Here is a 23,077-nt window from a genome sequence, read left to right on the forward strand (position 1 = left end):
ATATACGTACAGTGAGTAGGAAGGAGGACTTGCCTTTTCTGCTGGGGCAGAACACGCAGTTATCCACAGGTTCACAACATGTAGCTGATGCGCCTTTTCTTGGGCTCCTTCTTTCCCTGCAGAGGACAAGCTGGAGCAACAGCATTCTCTGTTTACACACTACAAAGACCCATGTCGAATTGGTCCTGGGGAGGATAAACCATGGGCAATCGGTAAGACCTTCTCGAGCTATCGGTGTGTGAACATTTACTTGTCGTGTCACTCAGGCGACCTCTGGAAGCAGCAGGTAGCTCAGCTAACTGGCAGTAAGAATTTGGTGGACACCAAGTATTTACAAGGGCTATTTCTGCAACATACATTTTATAAAGCTTAACCGTGTCTCGCTGAGTTTTAATTAAGAGCCAAACAGAGATCTCAAACTTCAGTCCACATTCTAGAACTTGCGTATCAAGCTGCCTGAATGCCTTCCTACACCTGTTCTGCTTTTTTAACAATAATCTCTAGATTACTTTGGCGGCGGGGGGGAGGCCAAATCATTGTTTCTGTACTTTCTGCAGCTTTTGATCAGAATGTTCCATGTGGTGTTCTATAAATACCGTAACTGAGGATGTAACAAAGCAATTCAGTGCTACGAACCTGTAGGGTTCATCTTGTAAAAGATTTCATGCAACTCCAAGATATTCATAGTTGGTGAAACTCAGCTGAACTTGGTGAAATCTTAACTTGGGAATTAGACTTCCTCTAGTGGAGTAATTATAACTGAGATAGTAAAGGCAAGAATGCAGAACTGTTTAATAACGTGGCTTTACTCTGCTGTAGCAGAGAAACAAAAAAAAAAATAATCAGGTATTGGGGCTGAGAAACCGGAAGGGCAGAGGCCACGGTTTGAAAGGTGGCAGGCAGCAGGGAGGTCAGGATAGAGGGGAAGGGAACACAAAGAGCTCTCCGAGCAGTCCCCTCTGCCCGCACAGATGCTGCCGTCACAGCTCCCCACCCCCAGAAGCTTCTGGAGAGGCAGGTCACATACGCTGGGACAGTTACATCTCCCTTTCTGTTTACAGGTACCTTGTTGGATCCCGAAGGATTATATGATGAAGAAGTGTGCACTCCAGATAACCTACAGAAGTACGCGATTCCTAAAACTCTTACATGCTTTAGAAAATTCCTTAAAAAAAGACTGTTAAAAATAACCTACAAACCACCAAACATTTTTTTTTACTCAGGGGTACTTGGGGAAGAGGAAAAAAAGGGAAGGAGAAGTGTTTGCTTTTCTCAGTCTAACAGAACTGGCTTCAATGGGTAAAAAGATGAGAGCAACTGCAGGCAGTGGTTTTGTCTTTAGAGTTGGTCCTACCTGGACAGGCCCATAGGACAGGAAACTCCAAGCGCTACTGAAAAGGGTACGTGGCCAGCTTGTCTCAGTCTTTCTGCAGGCAGCCAGCTCGCTGGTCACAGCCCTGTAACGAAGAGCAACAAAAGGAAAGGTAGTATTCCTCAAATAAAAAAAAAAACCCGAAAGTGTAAAACACCACCCCCCAACTCAAAAACTAACTACCCATTTCTAGAATGCTTGCAGAATGTGATAGACCTAAAAACGCAAGCTCACAAATACAGAGAGGAATTAAATAGCACTTCAGATGTAACTAGGACTATAGCTTAATTTCTGTTAGTGATACTTGACCAGCATTACTTCTGAGGAGTGTTTGACATTGAGAGACAGGTATCTTTGGTTTCAGCTAGTGGACTTCAGAGAAATAAGAAAACAACTTAATTTGCAGAAGTCTTAAGATAAATTTCTTGAATACCTGTACTGTTTGTTAAATAATATGCCAGTGGAGAGAAATCAATAAGCTTTGTATATTCGAGAGCAGCATTTAATTATTTAATTAACGTAGTAATCCTTTTGCACCTTCTCGACCTTGAAGGCTAGTTTAATGGACTAAGTATGTTGTTAGCGTGACTAACTATAAAAGATGCTCTAGCTGTTCGTTACCAAAATATACTAAAGAGGTAAAGTTATTTGAGTTAATAAAGTTAATGAGGCTGTGCAGATGCTTCAGTTAACACACATAATGGAAATGGTACATTATAGAGGCACAGTTTATGTTGGCATATTTACTCACTCGGTACACTGCACAGACACTTAGTTGAATATATTAGCTGAGGCTACCCCTTGAAGTCATCTTTGTATCCGTTTTGAACAAAGAAACTGAACTGTAGACATAAGGTTTGGCTTAGTTTATATTCAAAATAAGGATCTGTTACAGCAAGTCACGCTTTGCACGTTCGAGAGCCTGCAAAACTTTCAGGCATTTCTATTCACATGTTGAAAACGTGAATTTGGTACATGTGAAAGGGATTTCTGGAAAGCAAAAGTAAGGTAATTTGGCCCTACAATCAAGTTTGCAAATGCAAATCTGTATGTGGGTGTAACATTCTATTTTATAGTTCCAAGAGCAGGCTTGGAGCTCTTTAAAAAAATAACTTGAAAAAAACACCAAAACAAACCCAAGCCCCTGCGTTTTCAAACCACCTTTTAAGACAATCTGTCACCAAATTACTTTTGGGGTATTTTGTTTTATTCCCTGCAGAGCTACTTGTGTTCAGTAATTAAGTTCCACTGCAAATACATGACTGATGGATAAAAAGCCATCAAATGATCAATAGAGTATCACTCCTACTACCTATGTGTACGTACAGCACCTCAGTATGAGACAACTGGGAAACACTCTTGAGTGTTGGTAACCCCATACACGTAAGACTTCTGGCCTACCAAATGTGGCTTTCGGTTTTCTGCAATACGTTGTAATTCTCTCAAACGGATGAAAAAACACTCTATTGGACCAGAAACCCCACTAGCTTTGTACGCAGCTCTGCAGGGCAACAGGGACCTGCATCTGTACGTTACGTAGAGGTGCTTATATATTAAAGAAACCATTGCGGCCAAGAGAGCCTGGCCTCCCATCTCTCCAAGGAACTGGTAAACATCAAAATTACCAGTAAGTTCAGTAAAGTTTAAAGCCATTCATGGATTGTGGGCTTTAAAGACATTAAAATCTTCAATAGCACAGAAGCTGTGGAGCACTGTCTAGCTAACTGGTATCATACATACACACAGCAGAACAGGGTTCAGCCTAAAACTGATCTGTTCTCAAATTTTTCAATAAATCTTGAAAAAATGTTACAGACGTTTGAAACAGATATTTAAATCAGCAACGTAAGCTATCCAGAGAATTATTTCTTCATCAGCACTCTTCTCTAGTTTATAAATAAAATTAAGTAGTTCACATTACTAAACTAATTAGGCCATAAAAGCAGCAGAACAACTAGTACTTAAATATCTCTTTCATGTTAAGTACAGTGTACGTAAAACATCAGACTAGAACAACATACTCGGTACAAATAATGAGCAAGTCATAATTATAGAACAATTAATAAGCTAGATGTAACAATCTGGGCCCTGCCACAGTGCTGGAAGCCACACAAGCTTCTGTTCAGAAAGGCTTCATGAAACGCACACAAATAATCTCATCTCACAAAGACCATCATCACCGTCACGCAAAGCACTGGCATAAGCCTGTTTTCATCCCTGAACCCTGAACAGAGCCTGGCACGGGAGAGCTCGTTACAGCACAGCTAAGAAACAAGCTGGAAATGCAACATTTTTCCAGTCTCCACTGCTGGGCAGTGGCTCACAGTTCTGGGCACCAGGCTGCAACGGCAGGAAGAGAAGTCTTCCTTAGCTCAGGTGCTTCTCACCTAAGTGAGAGCTGGTCCCTTGAGCTTCATGGCTCCCTTACACATGCTGCCCTTCGTGCTCCTTTGCTCGTGGCAGCTGTGGTCAGCACTACAAACCAGCTGCTGGCCACAGAGCCGTGTGACAGAATTGTCATACGTCTAAACTTCAGAGTTACTTGGGACTGAAAACCTTTCAAGGAAAAAAGAAAGTTCCAACTACTCTTTATCCTCCCTTTTTTTGTGTCCTATGAATCAACATAATTACACTGCCAAAACTCACGTTTACTTGTGCAACTCAGTCACAATTAGTTATGTTCACTTAAATTGTTAGCATTTAACTGTTAGCATAGCATAGCCATATGTCCAGTACTTGTGCCTAGTTCTGTAGAGACAAACAACAAACCACTGCATGTAAGGTGCTCCAAGTTTGAGTCAGGAGTAGATGCACACACATTTAGAAGTTGTTTTCCTCATGTATTTGAAATCAACGTTTCTGTTCCATGAGCAGTTGTGCAAGTTAAGTGAATGCCCAGCGTTCACAGACTTTTAAAAGGACATAATTGAAGCTAAAACAAATCCATCTTTTAAATTAATGCAGATCAGATTTTTTTGCAGTAGTACTGCAGTGCTAATCAGCAGTTTCTTCTACTTTGTTACTTAATTAGCTTTGCCAAATATAAATACAGTTTTTGAAGGAGGTCAGTCCCATCAAAGAGCTTGCTTTCTTGAATCTAGAAAAAAAAAGCGAATCATCTGCAGTAGCTCTCTGTAGCTTGCAAACGGGGTGCAGATCGTAACCTAATTTAGCATGAGTTACTAGATGACAGTCTAAAACTGAGTAATACATAAAAGGAAACTTACTGTCATCAACTGGTTACAGTAAACTCTGAGAACCTTCAAGACCTCACCAAGTCCAAAGCGGGTTAACAAAAGTTCTGATAAATACCCACGTGACCAGAATTTTGTCACTGTCACCTTCTGAAGACCCATGAAGTATATATCAACTGACCCAAACTTACAGATCGTAACACGACTGTAGCATGTGCTGTGCCCTCTCTGCCACCATTCAGATCATTCCCAAGAGACAAAATTTGATGAAGGATCCATTTGAATCTCAAACATTAAAACACATCACAAGAGTCTGGTGTTTTGTCTCTTGTTTTTCCTTCGTTCTGTGTGCTCACATGCATGCATTAAAAAATTCCTAAACCCAACCCCATAAAACTCATCCAGAGTCGAGTCTTAAGAACTGGGTGATCAAAAATATCTTACTTTTTTTCCAAGGTGAAATTAAAGGCTTTGTATCTGCTAGGACCCAAGTTCATGGCTCAGTGTTTCTCCTGCGACAGTTGATGTAGCAGCTTAATGGCGTAATCAACTCTTACAAGGGAAACCACAGAACCTTGAGCTCAGGTTTTGGCCGGTAAGTGAAAGTGAAGGAGAATAATTTTCAGGGAGGTGGTTTTGAAAGCACTTTGTTCATGCTTCAAGCCAGACAGCAAAACCACAGCCTAAGCTGTCCCTCTCTGCGCACAGCAAACCAGCTGTGGTTGTACTAGATAGTTACCTGTCTGCGTAACGCCCTACAGGGGCAGTTCCCGCTTTTGCATGCGCAGTGGTGCCTGCTGCCTGTAGCGTTCTTTTGGTACGTCGTTTAAATAGAATACGAGGAGGTAAACAGAATTTCCTTTTAAAGCAGCACAACAGCAAAACAATACAGAACAGCACAGCAACATCGAATTATCGTAAAAATAGAGTGACAGGGACCTTTGTGGGTTATCTGGTCCAAAGTCACGTTCAAAGCAGGGCTAACGAGTTCCTCAGGGCCTTAATAGTCTCCAGCATAAAACCTACTGTTAAGGTGTAAGCACCCAAACTAAACATCTTGGTGGGACAGCTGCAGCTTACTGTTTGCCTGAACACAAGACTGGTACCTAGAAAACTGGTTCTTCATTCTGACTGCTTCTGTATATGGTCTGGGGCTGCATATTCTCTTTGCAAAATGGAGGCAGCGCTACCACACCCACCCAGTAAGTGCAGCTCTGTAGAGGTGTTTAGTGGGTGTCACACACAGGAATCAAACAAATTGCGCTGTCATTATTAGTGAAGCAAGAGCTCAGGGTCCAAACCACAGTAATCTGATGCTGAGGCTTGCACAAAACCAACTACCACACGCCCAAATGTCTGCTCCTGAAAACCATTCCTCATCCGTACCCTGTCTGTGAACCTGGTTGTCTGCATTTCCGAAGGAGCTGCTCTGATCAGAACGGAGAGGTTTGTATCAGAGCACTCAGGGTTGTTCTGCAGTAACCCATGGAACAGTCTGCTAGATGCAGCAACAGCGGAAACCAGCGCAGGGGCTGTGGGCTGCAATATACTGCAGCTAGCGGGCAGGCAAGGGCCTCGCCTCAGGTGTCCTCCAGGCTACAAGGGTAGGTCCACCAGTACAGCACCAGCGATGCCAGACCCGCCATGAGGCTTTAAGAGCACTGTCAGCAGTTAGTACAGCCTCGTACTGCAAAACACGTTTGGAAGATGTGCTTTATGAGCTTCACAGTCCTTCTGGACAGGCATTACCTTTACCAGGGATTTCGAGACAAGCTAGCGTAACGCACAAAGGGATGGAAGGAGCAAACATTTAAAGCACTTGTTTTGTTTTTTGATGAAACAGAGTACTGGAAAGTGAAGAAGGAAGGAAAGGATACTTAGTCTATCCCACCAGCAAGAACCACAGCTCCAGTCAAAAGGGGAGGAAGGCATCACTGAAAGGAAATGGGAGGAGGATCGACTATATGCTCTATACAGAGGAAGGTCTCTACCTGGAGTGGAAAGTGGTGAGTTTCAGAGTTGGCAAAAACAGAGCCGTAACTCACACAACAAACTTGTCTGGATGGCACTGCAGCCTGCCCTGCCTGGGATCAAATTCATACTCCAAGGAGAGCTTGCTGCTTTGCTATTTTCTGCTTCTGCATGTAAGTATTGAGTTTGTAAACCTAGTGCATAAACAAAATTAAGATGAGTACAGGGATTCTGGTAGCAACACTGGTAGATGCAGCGCTCTTCAAAACCAAAGAAAAATCCCTGTTTTCATTCCCTAAACTTTTGCCAGACCAAGTGTTTTGGCTAATGTTTTCCATGCCAGCAGTCTGAATATTTTTTTATCTTTTCAAGTGTCTGGATGCTCTTACTGTGCCTATGAAAACCAAGCTCAGTTACAAGCCTGCGATACACAGGCAGATTTTTACATGGGCCAACCAGAATGAGAACTTGTAGCGCACTGTCTGCTCCCTGGTGTAGGGCCATGCCTTATACAGAATTCCATGAGGAAAATGAGAAACTAGTTCACACTTACCGTACCCTGTCGCAGCTGCGGCAACAGAGCAGTTCAGCATAGCTCAGGGCATGATACCGCAGTCTGTACTGTCTGCATGCACTCTGTGGACGCAGCAGCTTAGCAGATAAATTCTTCTGAGGCTTCCCGTCTCAGATGCACAATTGCTCAGGGTGCATCTACATGGTAAACCCATCTTAGGTTTGCACAAACAGCAGCAAAACCAATACTTGAATGGTTCTGACCCAGATTAGGTCGTTGATAAGGCTCATGCTGGCAGCATAAAGAGAACTAAAATATCTGTGCTTCATGGAAGCACTTCCCAGAGGACCAGCAAAGTAAGCACCTGCTGTAGGAGGGAACAACTGCATTGCAGAGGTGAGCGTCAGGGTTCCTCCATCCAGCTTTCCGAGGCTGGGAAGCACGCGGTATTTCCTATAGAACTTTAACTTGGCCTACAAAGTGTTGCCAGAATTAAAGCTGGCACTCAGAGACACCAGGAGCAGGGTCCCAATCACCTGGAGTTCCCACCAATTTGAACACCTCAATCTAGTGAGGACAGGCTTCCCTTTTAGCTGCGTGCTGAATGGCACGGTGTGGCCAGCGCCTCCTCCCAGGGGAGTGCCTCCTCCCTCACACACAGGTACCTACTGCAGCACTACAGATCGGTCTGCCTGGAACAACACAGCTGTTAGCGTACGTGGGAAGCAAAGGTGCCACAGATTTCATCCAGGGTAGCTCAGCCGTGTGTCACAGGGACGGTTCAGCCCATCCGCCGCAACACACTGACATGCTCCGTGGGGCAGACAGCTCACCGTCAGCCCAGCCAAGCTGGACCAGGCCCGTACATCTACTAATACAGTTGAAACAGTTCAAAGTAAACCAAAAAGAGGTATAACAGCTGAGTCCTGGTGTGCGGTATCACAGACCAGTCTTCCAGTTCCCTCCTCCTTACTTTTGTTTTCCTTCTGCAGGAAGTGGAAGAGTTCAGCTTTATTACCCAGTTAGCAGGCTTGACAGACCACCTACCAGTAGCAATGCGCCTCATGGTGTCTACAGGAGAAGACGACCCTTAAAACGGACCAGCTTTGAGAGCTTAGAAGAGGGAAACGTTTAACGATATTAAGAAAATATCAGAGGATAAGAACGAACTATTCTGGTGCCACATTAGGAAAGATGACCAGACCTGACCTGGGCTACTCCCAGAACGTACCAACAGTGGCGGATATAAGAAGGGGAGAAACGAAGGGGTTGTGGCCAAAAGCCACTGTCACAAGTTGCTCAGGCAACAGGGCAGGCCTGTACTCCAATGCTTTCACTGTGGACCGAACGGAACCAAGATGGAAATCCTAATTCCTTCTGAACCAGTGCCATTCTTACTAAAACATGTTTTTATACTAATATATAGCACAATTTAGTTTGTAATTAGTCTGTGAGTTAGTGCTGCTCAATGGTTTTTTGCATAATTTCTTTGTATAACTAAGAAGCTAAAGCTTTTTTTCTTTTTTTAGCCTGTTAAAAGTTGTAGTAGCGTGCTTGCATCAGTAGCATGCGCCCGCACTGCATGCCACTCTGAGATAAAATAGTAAGATACCATGGGGAATATCAGAATGGAAGTGAGTTCAAAAAATCAGATACCAGCCAAAGCGAGGCATTCTGGGACTGGCAAACCCTTCTGTCATTACAGATAGATCTTAAAACAAACACACACACACTCTATTCAATTTGCAGACCAGTATCTTCCTGTCCAATTTAAGGATACTTAAAAGATTTGGAATTAAGACTTTACAAATGCAGTTCTACCCTTATTCCAGCTGTGTTCCCACTGAAACTATGAAGTGTTTTGTCTGAATAATGACTCCAGAATCAGGCCTTTAGCTTTCTAAGCGCAACTTGTTCCCTTAAGAAGAAATATAGTTCCCCTGTAATGTCTTTTCTTTCTTTCCCCTATGTGGGGCAGTTCTGAATTATGGTATGGGATGATATGTATGTTACAGTAGAGTGAATAGATTCCTGTAGTACCATTGGTAACACCAGAGCCAACATTCTGCCTTAGCTAGAAAGAGTAAGTGGGAAATAGCTTGTAAAATGCATGCTAGATATTAGAGTTAAAATAAACATAAGTGACATTTGGGGGCAAAAAAAGTGTAGAACAGTGTATGATGGATAAGGCAGGATAACCTAACAATTTCCTAAAGGAATCGGTACACTTAAAGGGGAAGTGTAGCATGGCTAGTTAGAGTAGAGACTAGAACTGTGACTCTCGGCCTTCAGTGGCTACTTCCTTGGAGCAGAGGGTTTGTTTAATGTCTGTGAGACACAATTCTCCGTTTGTTACGCACTCACAGACTTTAACAGGGGTCCTGCCATCTAATTCATAATGTTCTTTCCACTGCAGCTCTTCAAACATGGGGCTCCCTTCTGCCATCTTACTCCTGTGACCTGACCTACCAGCCTCTGTAACCTTAACAAAACTGAGGAAAAGCTGAGACTCGGGTCCATAGCAAGACCTGGCCTTTTTTTAGGGAATTAAAATCAGACCAGTTTGTGTTGCAGATGTAACAATGTAACCCCTTGCATTTTAACCGATACTTCGTTTCTTCTGCCTACTTCCTGTTCCATTTTAGGGTTATTACCTCTTACATGACAAATTCCCTGTATTAAAAAAGAGAAGAGTTAATCTAATACTAAATACTTACTCCATTAAGTCAACTGTTTTAGTTACGCTGGCCACAAACTCCTTGAGATGCTCTTGTTGTGGTTTAGTTTACACCTACTAGGAATCAGCCTGCGCTAAATCAGAATAGATTTAAATTAGGAATCCCAGTCTGCACAGCCTCTGGTACAGGCTTAAGTAGCTATGGTAAACAACAGAACTTTTACTTACATCAGCCTGATTTTTCCAAGTAGTGAAAACTCTTACCAGTATTGAAAGTACCAGGCCAACAGCGCTGGCTAATTCCCAGTAGGTAGTAGACCACTGCTCACGCTCTCCCACTGCACCCGGTCTTGACATGTTTTACGCCTCCTCTTCCAGTCCTAGCGTCCCTTCAGCAGAGACTGCCTCTTCCAAGTGTACTGTGCCAAACCACGGGGTAGTCTGCAAGTGTAACCCACGGGGACTCAAAAATGGAACCAGACTCAATTCCCCTTTTTGATAAAATTCGGAATTCAAGTTTACAGCATCAGAGACTTCAGTGTACTATCCCAGTGCACCACCAGTTTCCCACTTTGTACGTTTCTCTTTATACAGAGGGTGCACATATGTGCAGTGTGTTTTTCTGGTTTCTTATCTCTCACCCAGTTCAGAAAAACTTGTACCTGAAACAGTGCTTTTAATCCTATTTTCTACCTTGCTTGTATTTTATTAACCTTTTTAAAAAAACCAAACAGTATCAGTAGCAATTTGTGTGCTGCCCAGCAGCTATTTCTCACTAGTAAGATTAAATATAAGGTACAGTATTTTTAATAGCTTTCCTAACAATGTAATTTACAATTTGATATCAACTTCACCAAGTATCAGTTGCAGGAGCTGAATTTGACACTGTGTGGGATCTAATCGTAAATCTACTGCCAAACAATGTTACATTATTTACAGTAAAACTAATAAGGTCTGAATTACTTTTAAATCAGTTCTGTGGCTTTGTGCTGACTAAAAACCAGGCACTTTTGTCAACTTTTTGAGAAACATTTTTTCAAATCTGAAGTAGACCGTTTTAGATTGTGATGTTCTTAAGATTCTCAGTGATCAAGAAACAGTCGTAAAGTGTTCTCTCTAAACAATACACATACATTTAATCAGTTGAGGTAGTTCTTACTAATTTACTGTCTTAAGGATCTAACTTTGCAAGAGAGTGATGCTGGGAGGTACAGCATTGCAGCACCATTGTACAGATGTTCCTTGCTTTTTTGCATTGATCCTGTGCCTTCCGATGCCTTGGTATGCTTGCAGGAGTCAGAGAGCGGCTGTACCGGTGAACTGTAACCAACAGGCTTCCCTTCCCAGGGGAGTAACCTCCTGGAGAAAAACAAGGTTTGTCTACACTACCACCACAGCTCCACAGACTGTCTCACAGCGAATCATTCAAGCAACGCCTGTACCGCAGGATATCAATCATTGCAAGCCTTAGACAGATACTACGTAATAGAGTCTTTGCATTTAAATAAAAGGGGGGTGGGGTGGGGGAGTGACAACATGCCCAGGCAACCGAAGCCTGGATAGCCTTTTCAGATGTCAATCCCACTTCACTTAAGGACAGCATGACCCCGTTTATCAGTAGGATGTTATTTATAAGAAACATGAGTTAAGCTTACTCTACTATGCTTACCCCACTCTGTACAGCAATTTCAGGTATCTTCAAGAAGTGGGTGGTAACGCTATTCTTGGTTTAATAGCTGCTGCTCAACAGGGATACTGTAGATGAAGCGTCATCTGTTTTTATAAAAGCTCGGTAGCATCTTCTGTTTCTCATGTTCAATTTGCATTTTACAACAGCACTTCTAGAACAAGTGAACAAAAGACACAAATGAGGACAGCCAAAAACTAAGAACTTCCAGAAGTTTCAAGGACATCAGGTCCTTACCAAGCTGGTACCTTTAGATCACTTCAAAAACAGGACCTACAGAACACAGCCCCTCGGGCACGTTCACATCCAGTTAGTCCGTGCACTGTTTGAAGGACACATGATCCACCTGCTTTGCACCACAGCTCAGTCCCTGAATACCAGGGCAGTAATGCCTAGTGTGCAGCTCAGTGCTATTTGAAAAAGCGTTTACTAGAACTAGTTCACGTGGTGGCCAACTAGTTTCATTCCATCACAAACTGGATGCTTAACTGACGCTGTCTAAAGCATGCAAACGTAACCTGATGGGCTCCAAGGAGAAGCCTGCGGCCTGCTGTCCAGGGAACGAGTTCACCTCTCTCCTGCTAGTGCTACAAGGTTTTGCCCCTGAAGCACTCTCAGCTGGCCTGGCTACACCCTCAGTCCTACTGACTGGGTAAGACAGTAAGATGTAAGGAACTTGCAATTCCAATAAAGAATTATTTTCTTTTTAAACGGCCTTTGTTTGGTGGTCCAGATTAAGCCGATCTGACTGTCCCTGGTTTGGTCTCTGAGCTGCCCTGGGATCACACGGCAGCACAGCAGTGTCAGCACATATCATCAGCTCAGAAACGAAGCGTTTTTACCTCCTCCTGGCACTACAGGATGAGAACAGAAATACAATTCAAGCACTTTGAAAAACTCCCAATTTTATCATCCACTCCAGTAAGGGTCAAATTGTTACTGAAGGTCTCATTTTTCCATGCCATCTTGTTTTAAATATAATCTTGATGCTTTTAAAGACTTGTATTATTGCTGAGGTTTAGAAATCCTATAAGAATAACCTTTTTTATTTCAATGATTTTTTCGGTATTGTATCCTTATGGAACCTAATGTTTTTATATGGTAAGCACACACCTTCTGACATTTTGTTATAAATGTATTAAAAAAAAAAGAAAAATTTAAATATTTTCATTGGTTTCTTTACCTGCAAGAAAACCACAATCTCAGACCTGATAGAAACAAGGTATTTTGAACAACAGGGAGGGGTTTTTGTCTTTTATTGGTGCTGAAAGGAATAACTGGTTGATGCAAACAAGATAATAAAATTTTAAGGCTCAAATGATTCTGTCCAGTCCACTTTTTCTGGTTTTGTGATGCGGAGTCTGACGTCACTAACAAGAAATCTGACTCTTAAGATGCAGTCTAGTGGGTGGGTCAAGTACGGTCTCACTGCGCTATGCCTATTCTGGTCAATCTGCAGGAAATAAAGGGTGAAAGAAACCAGTGCTTTTCGTCCGCCCGCCCTCCACTGTGGCCTCTGCAGTGGACATCCCCCTGCACTGATGCACCCCGCTCGGTTTGCAAGGCCTGCAGCCCTCACCCAAGCCCTGGCGGTGCCCACCGCATGCCTGAACCCCGCATCTCATGCCAGTCCGCACTCTGGGTATGAGGAGATCCGCCCTGCACTGCATCCTGCTAGCATTTGACCCAAGGCCACAAGAACAGTTTCTTACTATGCAGCTGTGCTCTTACCATCTCAACGGTTATCCAGTCTCTGAACGAACAGCAGGTTTTTATCTTTATACTGCCCAATCAAAGATAATTAAAAAAGAAAAAACCCCTCACTCCCTTCCCATACATCTGTCCTTAAGAAATCCAGTGATTTAACAAAACCATGTCAAGGGAAAAGAATCCATTGTACTGATTCAGTCTTTCTGAACAGTCCTCAGAGCCCTTTACAGCAGCCTCCACCTGGAAGAATTTATGTTTCCCACAAGCAGAGAGGAGGAAATCGGTGGAATGCAAGTGATTAGGGAAGAGCACAGCACACAAGCTTCTTGTCATAAGCTCAGGAAGGAACCGCTCCATCTTGTGAGACAGGATGTTAGAGGTGGAGCTCTGTGGCTTCCTCCATTGCTGTACAGGTGGGGTTTGTCTGCGTGCTGACACTACCGTTGCGTTGCACGTTGGCAGACCTCATTGTCCAGCGGTGGGAGGCCAGCATGTGCCTCTCCTGCAGTACCTCATCTGTTCTTCTGTTGTTGCCTTTTACATTATTATTTGAGTGGCTCACCAGCGGGTTCCGCTCCATGAAGCGCCACAGGACCACAAGACGTAAAACAATCATTTCTCAGACAGTTTGTATCTTCCAGGCATTTAACCAAGAGGAGAAAGTACAGAACATTGTAACTCCTTCCTGCTCCCTCTGCCCCGGGAGCTGTAGTGTTGTTTATTATGAACTGATGCCCACAGCTGCCTGCCAGTCAGCACTGTAACTGCGATGCCATCTGCCTCGTTGGCTGTTTTACAGATTCGCTTGGCAAAGCACCTATTAAAACACAGACTTCCCTATCCAACTGAAGTTCCTGTTCAGAATGCTGCTGAAACTGCTCATCTTCTAGCCCTCTTCTTTTAATAGGCCTATTTAATACTTTGATGTACCAGTTCTCCTTGCTGCTGCATTTTCAAGTTGCTTGTCTGCGTATTCCTGGCCTTTCAAAAGATGTGCTCTTACTCTCTACTGTTGTTTTTGACTACTCCAGATTTCCCGTCTACTGCTCCTGAAGCTGTACGCCCATTTGCTTCCATACTTTCCCTGACATTTAGGGTAGGCTTCAAGCAGCCATTTGTGAATTGGTGAGCAGGACTTGCTAGGAAGACTGGCAGGAAAACAAGAATCCCCTTTCTCATCTTTTACATAATGGCAGATTTAACAACTGCTCCTTTAAAACCATTAAATGTGGACAGGAAGAAACAGGCATTAATGACAGGTAAGATTAGAAGAAAAAGGGAGAAGAAAAAGGTATCTGAGGATAGTTACACATTGTACACAGACCTAAAGAAGATTAATCTCTGTCAACATTTGATCTGGGCCGTATAATTCATTCCCTTTTCCTCCTCCCAGATGTGCCCAAACCCCTTTAAAGGTCTGACGAACATTTTGTACTGCAAATCGTATGTGCTGCTGAGGCTGTGCTCAGCCCTACGCCTGCCACTGTGCCCATGCTGGAACCACCTGCCTCTCAACCCATGAGCCCGACCTGTCTGCCTGCACCATGTTCTGTCCCCTCACCCTCCTCCCGCCTGACACACAGGCTCTTTGGGGCACATGACCGTGTCACTGCCCTGTCTTTTATACAGCACCCAGCACTACACAGCCAAGGAAAATGGTCCCTAGGCACCAAGAAACATCTAAACACTAAACTAAACAAAAGAGGAGACTAACTGTAGTATAAAAATGCTACAGCCTTCCTGTGTGCTTTAAAGGATAAGATAACTGAATATAAACACATAAAATAAAAGGACATGTTCCTATTAACATACTAGCTTTCAGATGGCTTTCCTGTCTGTAAACTGCATCATTCCTAGAAAAGAGCACCTGCTTACTCTGTTCCTCTGGAAAGTCCATAAGCTGATGCTTCACCTTCCCTCACTCCCCACATGGGCATCTCATACTCGCCAACACACACGTGAAATTTCCACCACTGCCAAGCCCCCCTCTCTTTACCTTTTTTAAGTAAACCTTTGACTTCTCCAAAGCCAAACCCAGCAGAACAACTCCAAACTGCTTCAAGTGCTACAGCACAGCTGGTAAGCTAGCTGCATCACAAGATCCTTTACCTGTATAAACACTGCAACAAAAGCCTCAAGCTTCACAGCAGTTTCCCTGTTACACTACATCTGTTACAACAGTGTTTTTGCAAAGCTCTGCTAAAGCTCTTCAAGTCATGGCAGCATGTCTAAAGCAACCAGAAGCCTTAAAGTCCCATTCCTATTCGCAAATGTTTTGACTTTTCCAAATCCCAGCAAGATGCATCAGTCTGATGAGCTCAATAGCGACCTTAATGTAATCCTGAATGCCGCACTGTCATTAGTATACTGAATATTGATATCTCTGACCGCTTTCCACCCACTAAAATGGAATCTGCCTCACAGATACACACATTAAACACTGTATTAGCTGGTAACTGGTATAAATCCTTCTGCTCTAACAACATAAAATGGAAGATGATGGCTAAGACATTGCAGTGCTGCACCAGAGAAACAGAGCTGCCTGCAGGAAGGATAACAACATGTTTGTGAAGGGGGGGGGCATGGACACCTCCCCGCCCCAATCACATTCAACCTGTGAGCTGTGATTCCACAAATGCCTAACAGAATGACTCTTATAGAGTTCAGGATGCAACTACAGTAAAAACTGCTCTGTTCCACAACAATACTTCTGTAATGTTAAGATTTTAGATGATGTAGTAAAAACAACTGCAGGGTTTCCAACACTACCACAGCATTGCATGCTACAGCGCCTGCATGGGCACCCGCCGAGCACTGTGGCATTTGAAAAGCAGCGATGTGGGAGTTCAGAACCTGAAATCAGCCAAGGGCAGTATATTTTGAACAGATCCCACTGCAATGAACAGAAAGAGACACGCACAATGAGGGGAAGACGACATGTAATTTGGTACCGTTGTTCTCATTAAAGATGTTCATGAACTTCTAAATCAGCAGACGACTTTGAACACCTCAGCCCTACTACAATTTGGGTAAAAAACTCACTAACTTTTCGGATCTAACTAGGTATAATTGTTACCTCCTTTGTGTTTTGCTGCAACAGATTCTTGAATACCTCTCAAATGCCACTCCAGAATTTTGAATATCCAGCAAAATCCAGCTGGACCTTTCTCTACAATTAAAAACTTCTGCTGAAGTCACCGGCCACACCGTCACCAGCTTCAGCAAAGCCAACAGAGGGTGCTTTACATTGCTTAGAGTAAGGACCTTCAGGATATCAAGGAACAAAAGGCAGCTGCAAGGTCTGCAAGGCACCAACTGAAAAAAAATCCTAAACCTAGCATGGTGCCAAGCACTACGCTAAATATATTTCTAATGAAAGGTATATCACATAAGATAAACTAATTCTCAGTATGCAGCCCGGTCCATTATCTCAGCCAAAAAATAAGACGGTTATGAAACAGGTATTTAAACTCTATTTTCTGTTACTCCTTGGTTACATATAATTTCTCTTTTCCACATTTGCCGAGAAAGTTATTTATAACCACAGCAAACTCAGACTTTTAACAAAACGTGTCTTGTACCCCACAATAAGCACAAAAGAAGGAGTTCATGCTGCAGCTACTTCATTAATTATCAGACTGGTGTTCTTGGAACTTTGCAGCTTTATTGAACTAACAGTGCTTACCGCAGTGAGACCCCTCTTGCCCACAGCTGACCTTGAGTGTCCTTCCACCTCACTGCAAAAACCTTGGCCTCACCGTTCTGCAGCTGTGTGTTCCAATGTTAGAGCAAATTAGAAGCTGTAAATGTAGCACTTATTATACAGTGACAGAAAGAAACGCTGAGTCTGGTTAAGTGCTGGGCAGTGGGCTCCACACCCAGTGTAAGGTCCTTGTCCAGGCCTGGGTTCCCAGGGACTGACAATTAGAAGGTGGTTTCTGACCACGAGACCAGTTAAGTTCAAAACCAGCTTCCAAATGACCACAATGGAATGCAAAACAAACAAAAATTCCTCTCTGAAACCCCAGTGCTTTTAAAATAAGAGTTTGATGTATTTTTAAAGAGAGATTTTATGCACAAGCCCTACTACATAAAGGGACTATACAGGGCAATCCAGAAGGTCCCACTCAGTCCTGTGTTTGATTTGAGGACAGGGGAAAAGTACAGAATTTTTTCTGCTTCTGGGTTATGATTATTTACAAGCCCAAGCATAATTATCTGTCTGGACCTTCAGTTTATTCTTTTTAAAAAAAACCCTGATACTTTTATACACATCTTAAATATGGTCAGAACTGGTTCTACTAGCAGAAACTCTTCAAGTATGAATAGCTTCCTGTCAAGGCTCTAGGTCAGAAGACTGTACTTAAAGTGGGGGGGAAGGGGGGGGGGGGCAGGGGGGAATGGAAAAAGAAAACGGAATGGAAAGAGGAGACACTCAAACTGCAGACACACTACAAAGATATGAGAGCATCTAAAAAGGAAAGAAAACAACAGCGCAGCAACAAAAAAGTGAAGAACATTAAGAAAGATTAAATGGCCCTTAAGTTATTTGGGAAACATTCCACAGTATTTACATTGCTGACTAGTTTTGTTGGTGAAAAGCATGACTACACCTGGCTTTTGGTTTTAGAGATGCTTTTTTATTAAATTTTGTTTTAAACATAATTATTTGATTAGCTGTTGCCCAGCCAACCCAGGGAATGCAAATATAGACTGTCTCAAAAAGAGAGTCAAAGCTCCCAGCTTTTAAGGGGAGGTAAACAATGGAGCAGTGTATCTAGTTCCCAGATAGGAAGCAGAGACACAAGTGGAATATTCTCCCCATAAGCAAAGGGATACAGGCAGCAGCATCCAAGAAAGCAGCAGGAAGCTGGCAGTGGATATAAGGCAGCGCATCGATTTGAACAGATGATCTCCTGTGAGAAAATACCTTTATTTATTCAGGCAGACTACACAGCCTAGCTGACTGGCACACTGACAAATACAAAAATGGCAGCATCCTGAACAGGAACACGTTCTGTCATCATGGGAGGCTTCAAAGAAAGAGAATGGGCTAAAGAGCACCCAAAAAGACTACACCACATCCTTACCGCACTATGGAACACGGCACATGCTGCCAACCACATCTGCATGTCAACATATCTACAACAAATAATAAGAGAAGTTCAACTCTCCATAATGCAGCCCTGACACTAACCCGGTTTAGGAAGAACTGCTTAGAAGATCCAAGGTGCTGGTGCCCCTTTTGGACGGGAAATGGTACTTACACCTCTGCCAGGCTGTTTCATTCATATAGTCTATAAACATCAAATAAAACCCATAGCCTGGCAGTGCAGGCATTGCATACAAATCCAGTAAGAGACTGGCCTTGAAGAGCTTCCTGTCCATGGCAAGCACAAAACAAAACACTCAAAAATCAGATGTTTTATGAGTTTATACCCATGAAACCTGCAGAGCAAGCCTATTTTGTATTGGAACACAACCACATGATCTTTCCTAGATCGCTGTCTGCCTTCTTCCCTTTTTGGAGCTTTTTTTAATGTATATTGCACAGTACACACCAAGATAATGCAAGAAAAGGTGAAAAAGTAACATTTAATGTAGAAGTTGACCTTATGGTTCATTTATTCTGCTGTGCAACACAGAAGGAAGTGCTAGTTTTTGTTGAGCACTAGCCAGTATTATGCAAAAAGTGAAGGGCAGGGGGAGAAATCTAAAAAAAAGATATTATTTATTTATTTAATGCATAAAGGAGAAGAGATACAACTTCCCTAATGGTTTCATACAAGACAGAAACACATACTAAGCCATCATAATGCAATATACCAGTAGTTTTCAACATGAGACCACAATGTATTAACATATACTTCCACCAAGATCTTCATCCTCTGGCATGCTACGCCTAGAGACAGAGGATTAGTGCTCTCTAACCATACACACGCTGCACAAGGTAACTGCGATACAATCTTACCGCACTTTCCCCCATGCCTCATCAGTGCCTTCAGACAAGTACAAATCCCTGCCCAACTGTGAGACTTCCTGGCTTGCTTTCCTGTTAGTCTCTGCAAACTCTGCTTTGCTCTCAGGACTGACTGCCTGGTCAACAGGGCGTAAGGGAGGCTGGAAGAATGAAAGAGATGGCCGCTGATTTTTAAACAAGGCTGAGGCTTAGTGAGGAGCAATGCCAAAAGGGTCACTTAAGGGACTATCACTTAAACTCTCTTAACAGAATCAAACTCTTAGATCTGGAGTCCAAAGATCATTTTAATTACTCTAAGAAGATGCTACCAGAGACACATAGTAACGGAGGCAGCTGTAGATGTAGGCAGCTGCAGCTGATCCGTGTCACTTAACAGAGGTTTGACAAAGCTGCTATGATCATTTGTTTTCAAAACGGGGGAAAAAATGCTTTAAAACAAGCTAGGGACAATTAGACTTTAACATAAAGAACCCTTCCCCTGAGTTTTCAGCCTTGCGTCTATAGTTTACAACAAACTTAACACTAAATTTAACCCAAAACTGGGCTCTGCAACTATTTTTTTTTATCCCCCACTTCCCCTTCTTCCCACTAGGGCAAAGAAAGCTATGATACAAACGGTAGCCGTAACAGAAAAGTATCTTAAAAGGGGGCAGAACCCACAAAAAATTCTTACACACTGTCGGCCTTTTTGTTGGTCAGCGTTGTTTGGAAAACAGCTGTTTAGACCTATTTTATTATTTGTAAAGACATTTCCAGAAGAAAAAAATAAACTTTGCAGCAAATTAGACCTAAAAGCAACTAAGCTCAGAAACAACCGAACAAATTAAGTCTTATGTTTTATACCTCTAAAGAAAAAGGCTAAGTGTGTTCAAAACGTTCTTTCCTCTTCACAAGCTTAAGTTTTCCACTAAAAGGCCATAGGACAGAGGCTCCACTCACAGGAAACAGGCTGTGAGAAGTATTATGGAGAGCTCTTAAACATCAGATGAGGAGATAAGAGACCCTAAACATTACCAGCAGGGTCATGAACATTCAGTACTAAAGCCACTGCCTTGGTCCTCACTGCTCGGTACAACGTCCCAGCATGCCAGGATGTACACGTGGCAAAATACCAAGCAAAATTGTATGGTATGAATATTCTTTTCATACCAGCTCCCTACCCATACACACACTTGGTTTCCTCAGTCGAAAGTCACACAGACACACTCAACACACGAACTTCTGTTACTCAAGTCCCACTGCTAGTTATGTAACAAAGCAGGCCTCTCAGCTTGAAGTTATTTGGGGTTGGGTTTTTTTCTTTTTGGCTCCCTTGTGCAAACCCGTGGACTTTGGAAGCAGGTGCTGACACAACTTATTTAATGTAGGAAACGACCGGGCTCGCTGGGAGGCGCAGACCCGCCAGGGCTGACGCCCGGCCAGCCCCAGCCCAGGTGCGGGCCCCCCCGGCCCTGCCCGCAAACCGCTCGACGCCCGGGGCCGCCCGCCGCGGCTCGGCCAGCCCAGCCCCGCCGTCCCCGCAGCGCAACGCCTCCCCGGCCCGGCTTACAGCGGCCTTCCCGCGGCGCAGACGCCCGCCGCTACCCACACCGGCTGCTCCCTCGGCGCGGCGGCGGGCGGCGGCGTGGGGGGGTACGGGGAAGAACATGTCTGCCCCCCCCGAGGCGGCGGGAGGCCAAAATGGCGGCCAGCGCCTGAGGAGGGGGCTCGGCCAATCAGGAGCGGGGCGCGCGCCCTGGGCGGGCATGGGCAGGCGCGCTCCCGGGAGAGAAGGGGGCGCCGGGGGCGCGCCCGGTCCGGTCCCCGAGAGTCCTTCGGCATCCCCGGCCAAACGGCCGCCCGGGGAGGCGACGGGCGAGTCGGTTTATTACTAATTAACCTGGCTGCGCTCAGCGCCCTTCCCGCCGTCAGCGCTCCGCTACCAGCGGCTCTGCGGCTGCCCGTCGGAGCGCGCCCGCAGGCCGCCGGGCCACCGCCTCAGCGCTTCCAGAACCACCGCACCTGAGAAGAAACACGGCACTTCCGAGCGCTGCGGTGAAGGCTGCTGGCCCGTCCCTCCCACCCTGTTCGCCGCTGCAGCTTGATTTATTTGCCGAGTCTCCGCGTTGTGAATAATGGGTTTCTCCAATACTCTCTCAGTCACTTTATGGGAGTAGAGATCCAGCAGGATCTGCTCCACAAACGGCAGCACCCACTCCTTCCAAAGCGCGAGTGCGATGCTTCATCTAGAGGGATGCGCAAGGCAAGAAAGACCAGAGGCCGCAGAAAAAGATCAGGAGCGAAAGACAAAAACCCGAGCAAACACTTACACAGCTGCGCTCCAGCAAACCCCCGCAGAACAGGAGGTTACGCGGCCGCTCTCGTGCCTGACTTCAGAGCTAAGATACCCTGGGACTGTGCCCACGCCACTGCGAAGAGCACCATCAGAGCTGCAATTGCAGGGCCTTCCCTTTGCATGCAGGAAGATAATCAGCTCTTATTCTTTCATTAGTGCCCTTGTCCACAAAAGAAGCATCTTCAGGGCTCTCAAATCCTAGACTGAATCCTGCTGGGGGGGGAAAAAAAAGTGGAAAAAAAAGTGGGTCATCTTCATGACAGCCTTTCAAGACAAAACCAAAGCCCTATACAGCCTTGTAAATACATCTATATTATCGATTAAAAATATAATTTGTATGTAATATATATTTATATATTTTTTTTCAAAAATGTTAAAAAGCCCATTGTTTTAATTACTGAGATATCCAAGGATCTGCTGCCTCTCAGCCTTTATCTGCTCTATCTCGGTCAAACCTCGTAAGGCTCCATTTGAAATCACGCTGTGCTAAGAAAACAAATGATTAAAGCAGAGCAAGGGAGTCAGGGGATTAGTTTATTCTGCGTGGCCTTGAGCAAGTCATTTTTAGCTCTGAGGCCCTAATCTTATAGCGAGCCTGGGGCAGATGAAATACTTGAACACCCACACAAAGCACACAGTTTTTTCTCATCTAAAAACCCAGGGATGACACAACACACCTCTCCCTGAGAAGCATCTTAATCGTTAATCTGCATTAAATGCTTGGAAATGTGAAGATTTAAAATGATTAAGTACCAAACCAAATTAGTATTTTGCAATGACAGTGGAGTCAATAAGGTAGAATGACAATGCAAGCACCCACTGTATTCAGCTCACAGTCGACACCAGAAAGATCTAATACTAGGAAGCTGTCTCTTCCTCGCCTAACAACCCGCTGTAACTACAAATAGAATACAAAAGATGAGTGACTAAATTAATTAGTCCTGAACTGCATCCTCTATCTTGTTAAATGCAGGAAGCCTACGCAGAGCAGTTTCAAAGGGACTAATGAAGGAGAAAAGCAAGCTCGAGGATCTTAGCCCTTGAACTGCCTAGCCTTCAGACAAAAGGTACCAGTTCTGCAAATAAAGGAACAAATCTTGCAGCTGCCATGACTTAGAAAACACCCTTTAAAATGCAAGACTTGTCCTTCATTAGGACCATGACAATTTCACTGTCCTAAGATTATTATTAATTCTTGGTATTCAGCATGAGACACTGTTGCCTGCCTGGTTTTTATGGTACGGGCAAGTCCAAATTAGTTTTACTAGCAGTTGTCACTTTTTGTACTGGTTTTCCACTTTCGTGCATGTATGCACAGTGTATCTCCTAACAAAATGAGCGTTTTATTTGCACAAGACAGCTGCATTGTAAACCTGCACACTTTTCCTTATTTGAAGTAAACACAATTTGAAAACGCACTAGAAATTAAAAGTGGATTCTCAGCACCCTCTCGTGGATTTGTGGTATGATAACCACCAAGGACTAGTAAAACGTTCATTACAGTTCAGAGCTACAGAAAAGTTATTACTTCTGCAGCAAAACTACAACAGGAAAGTTAAATGTGAACGGCAAAACTTGGTTATTTATGATTATTTTTAATACCCGAATAAAACCTGCATCTTTAGCACAAGCATCTC

At 43.9% G+C, this 23,077-nt stretch overlaps 1 protein-coding gene and 1 long non-coding RNA gene across 2 annotated transcripts in view; one reads left to right on the plus strand and one right to left on the minus strand.

Annotated features, from left to right (window-relative positions):
- Positions 1–12,733, plus strand: part of SMPD3 (sphingomyelin phosphodiesterase 3) — a 120,768-nt gene extending 108,035 nt beyond the window's left edge. The window contains exons 5-8 of the mRNA XM_055818951.1: positions 123–212; positions 1,062–1,125; positions 6,410–6,572; positions 8,044–12,733. Of these exons, the coding sequence (XP_055674926.1) occupies positions 123–212; positions 1,062–1,125; positions 6,410–6,572; positions 8,044–8,145 (419 nt within the window). The 3' untranslated portion in view covers positions 8,146–12,733. The remainder of the gene's footprint in view (positions 1–122; positions 213–1,061; positions 1,126–6,409; positions 6,573–8,043) is intronic.
- Positions 39–22,454, minus strand: LOC114011079 (uncharacterized). The gene is made up of 4 exons (XR_008749833.1): positions 20,655–22,454; positions 9,993–11,569; positions 1,355–1,457; positions 39–185 (listed from the first exon to the last, which is right to left on the minus strand). It is a non-coding gene; the product is annotated as an uncharacterized LOC114011079 (long non-coding RNA).
- Between the last annotated feature and the right edge of the window lie 623 nt (positions 22,455–23,077).

Source organism: Falco peregrinus, chromosome 14 (assembly GCF_023634155.1).
Source record: "Falco peregrinus isolate bFalPer1 chromosome 14, bFalPer1.pri, whole genome shotgun sequence".
Lineage (NCBI taxonomy): Eukaryota > Metazoa > Chordata > Aves > Falconiformes > Falconidae > Falco > Falco peregrinus.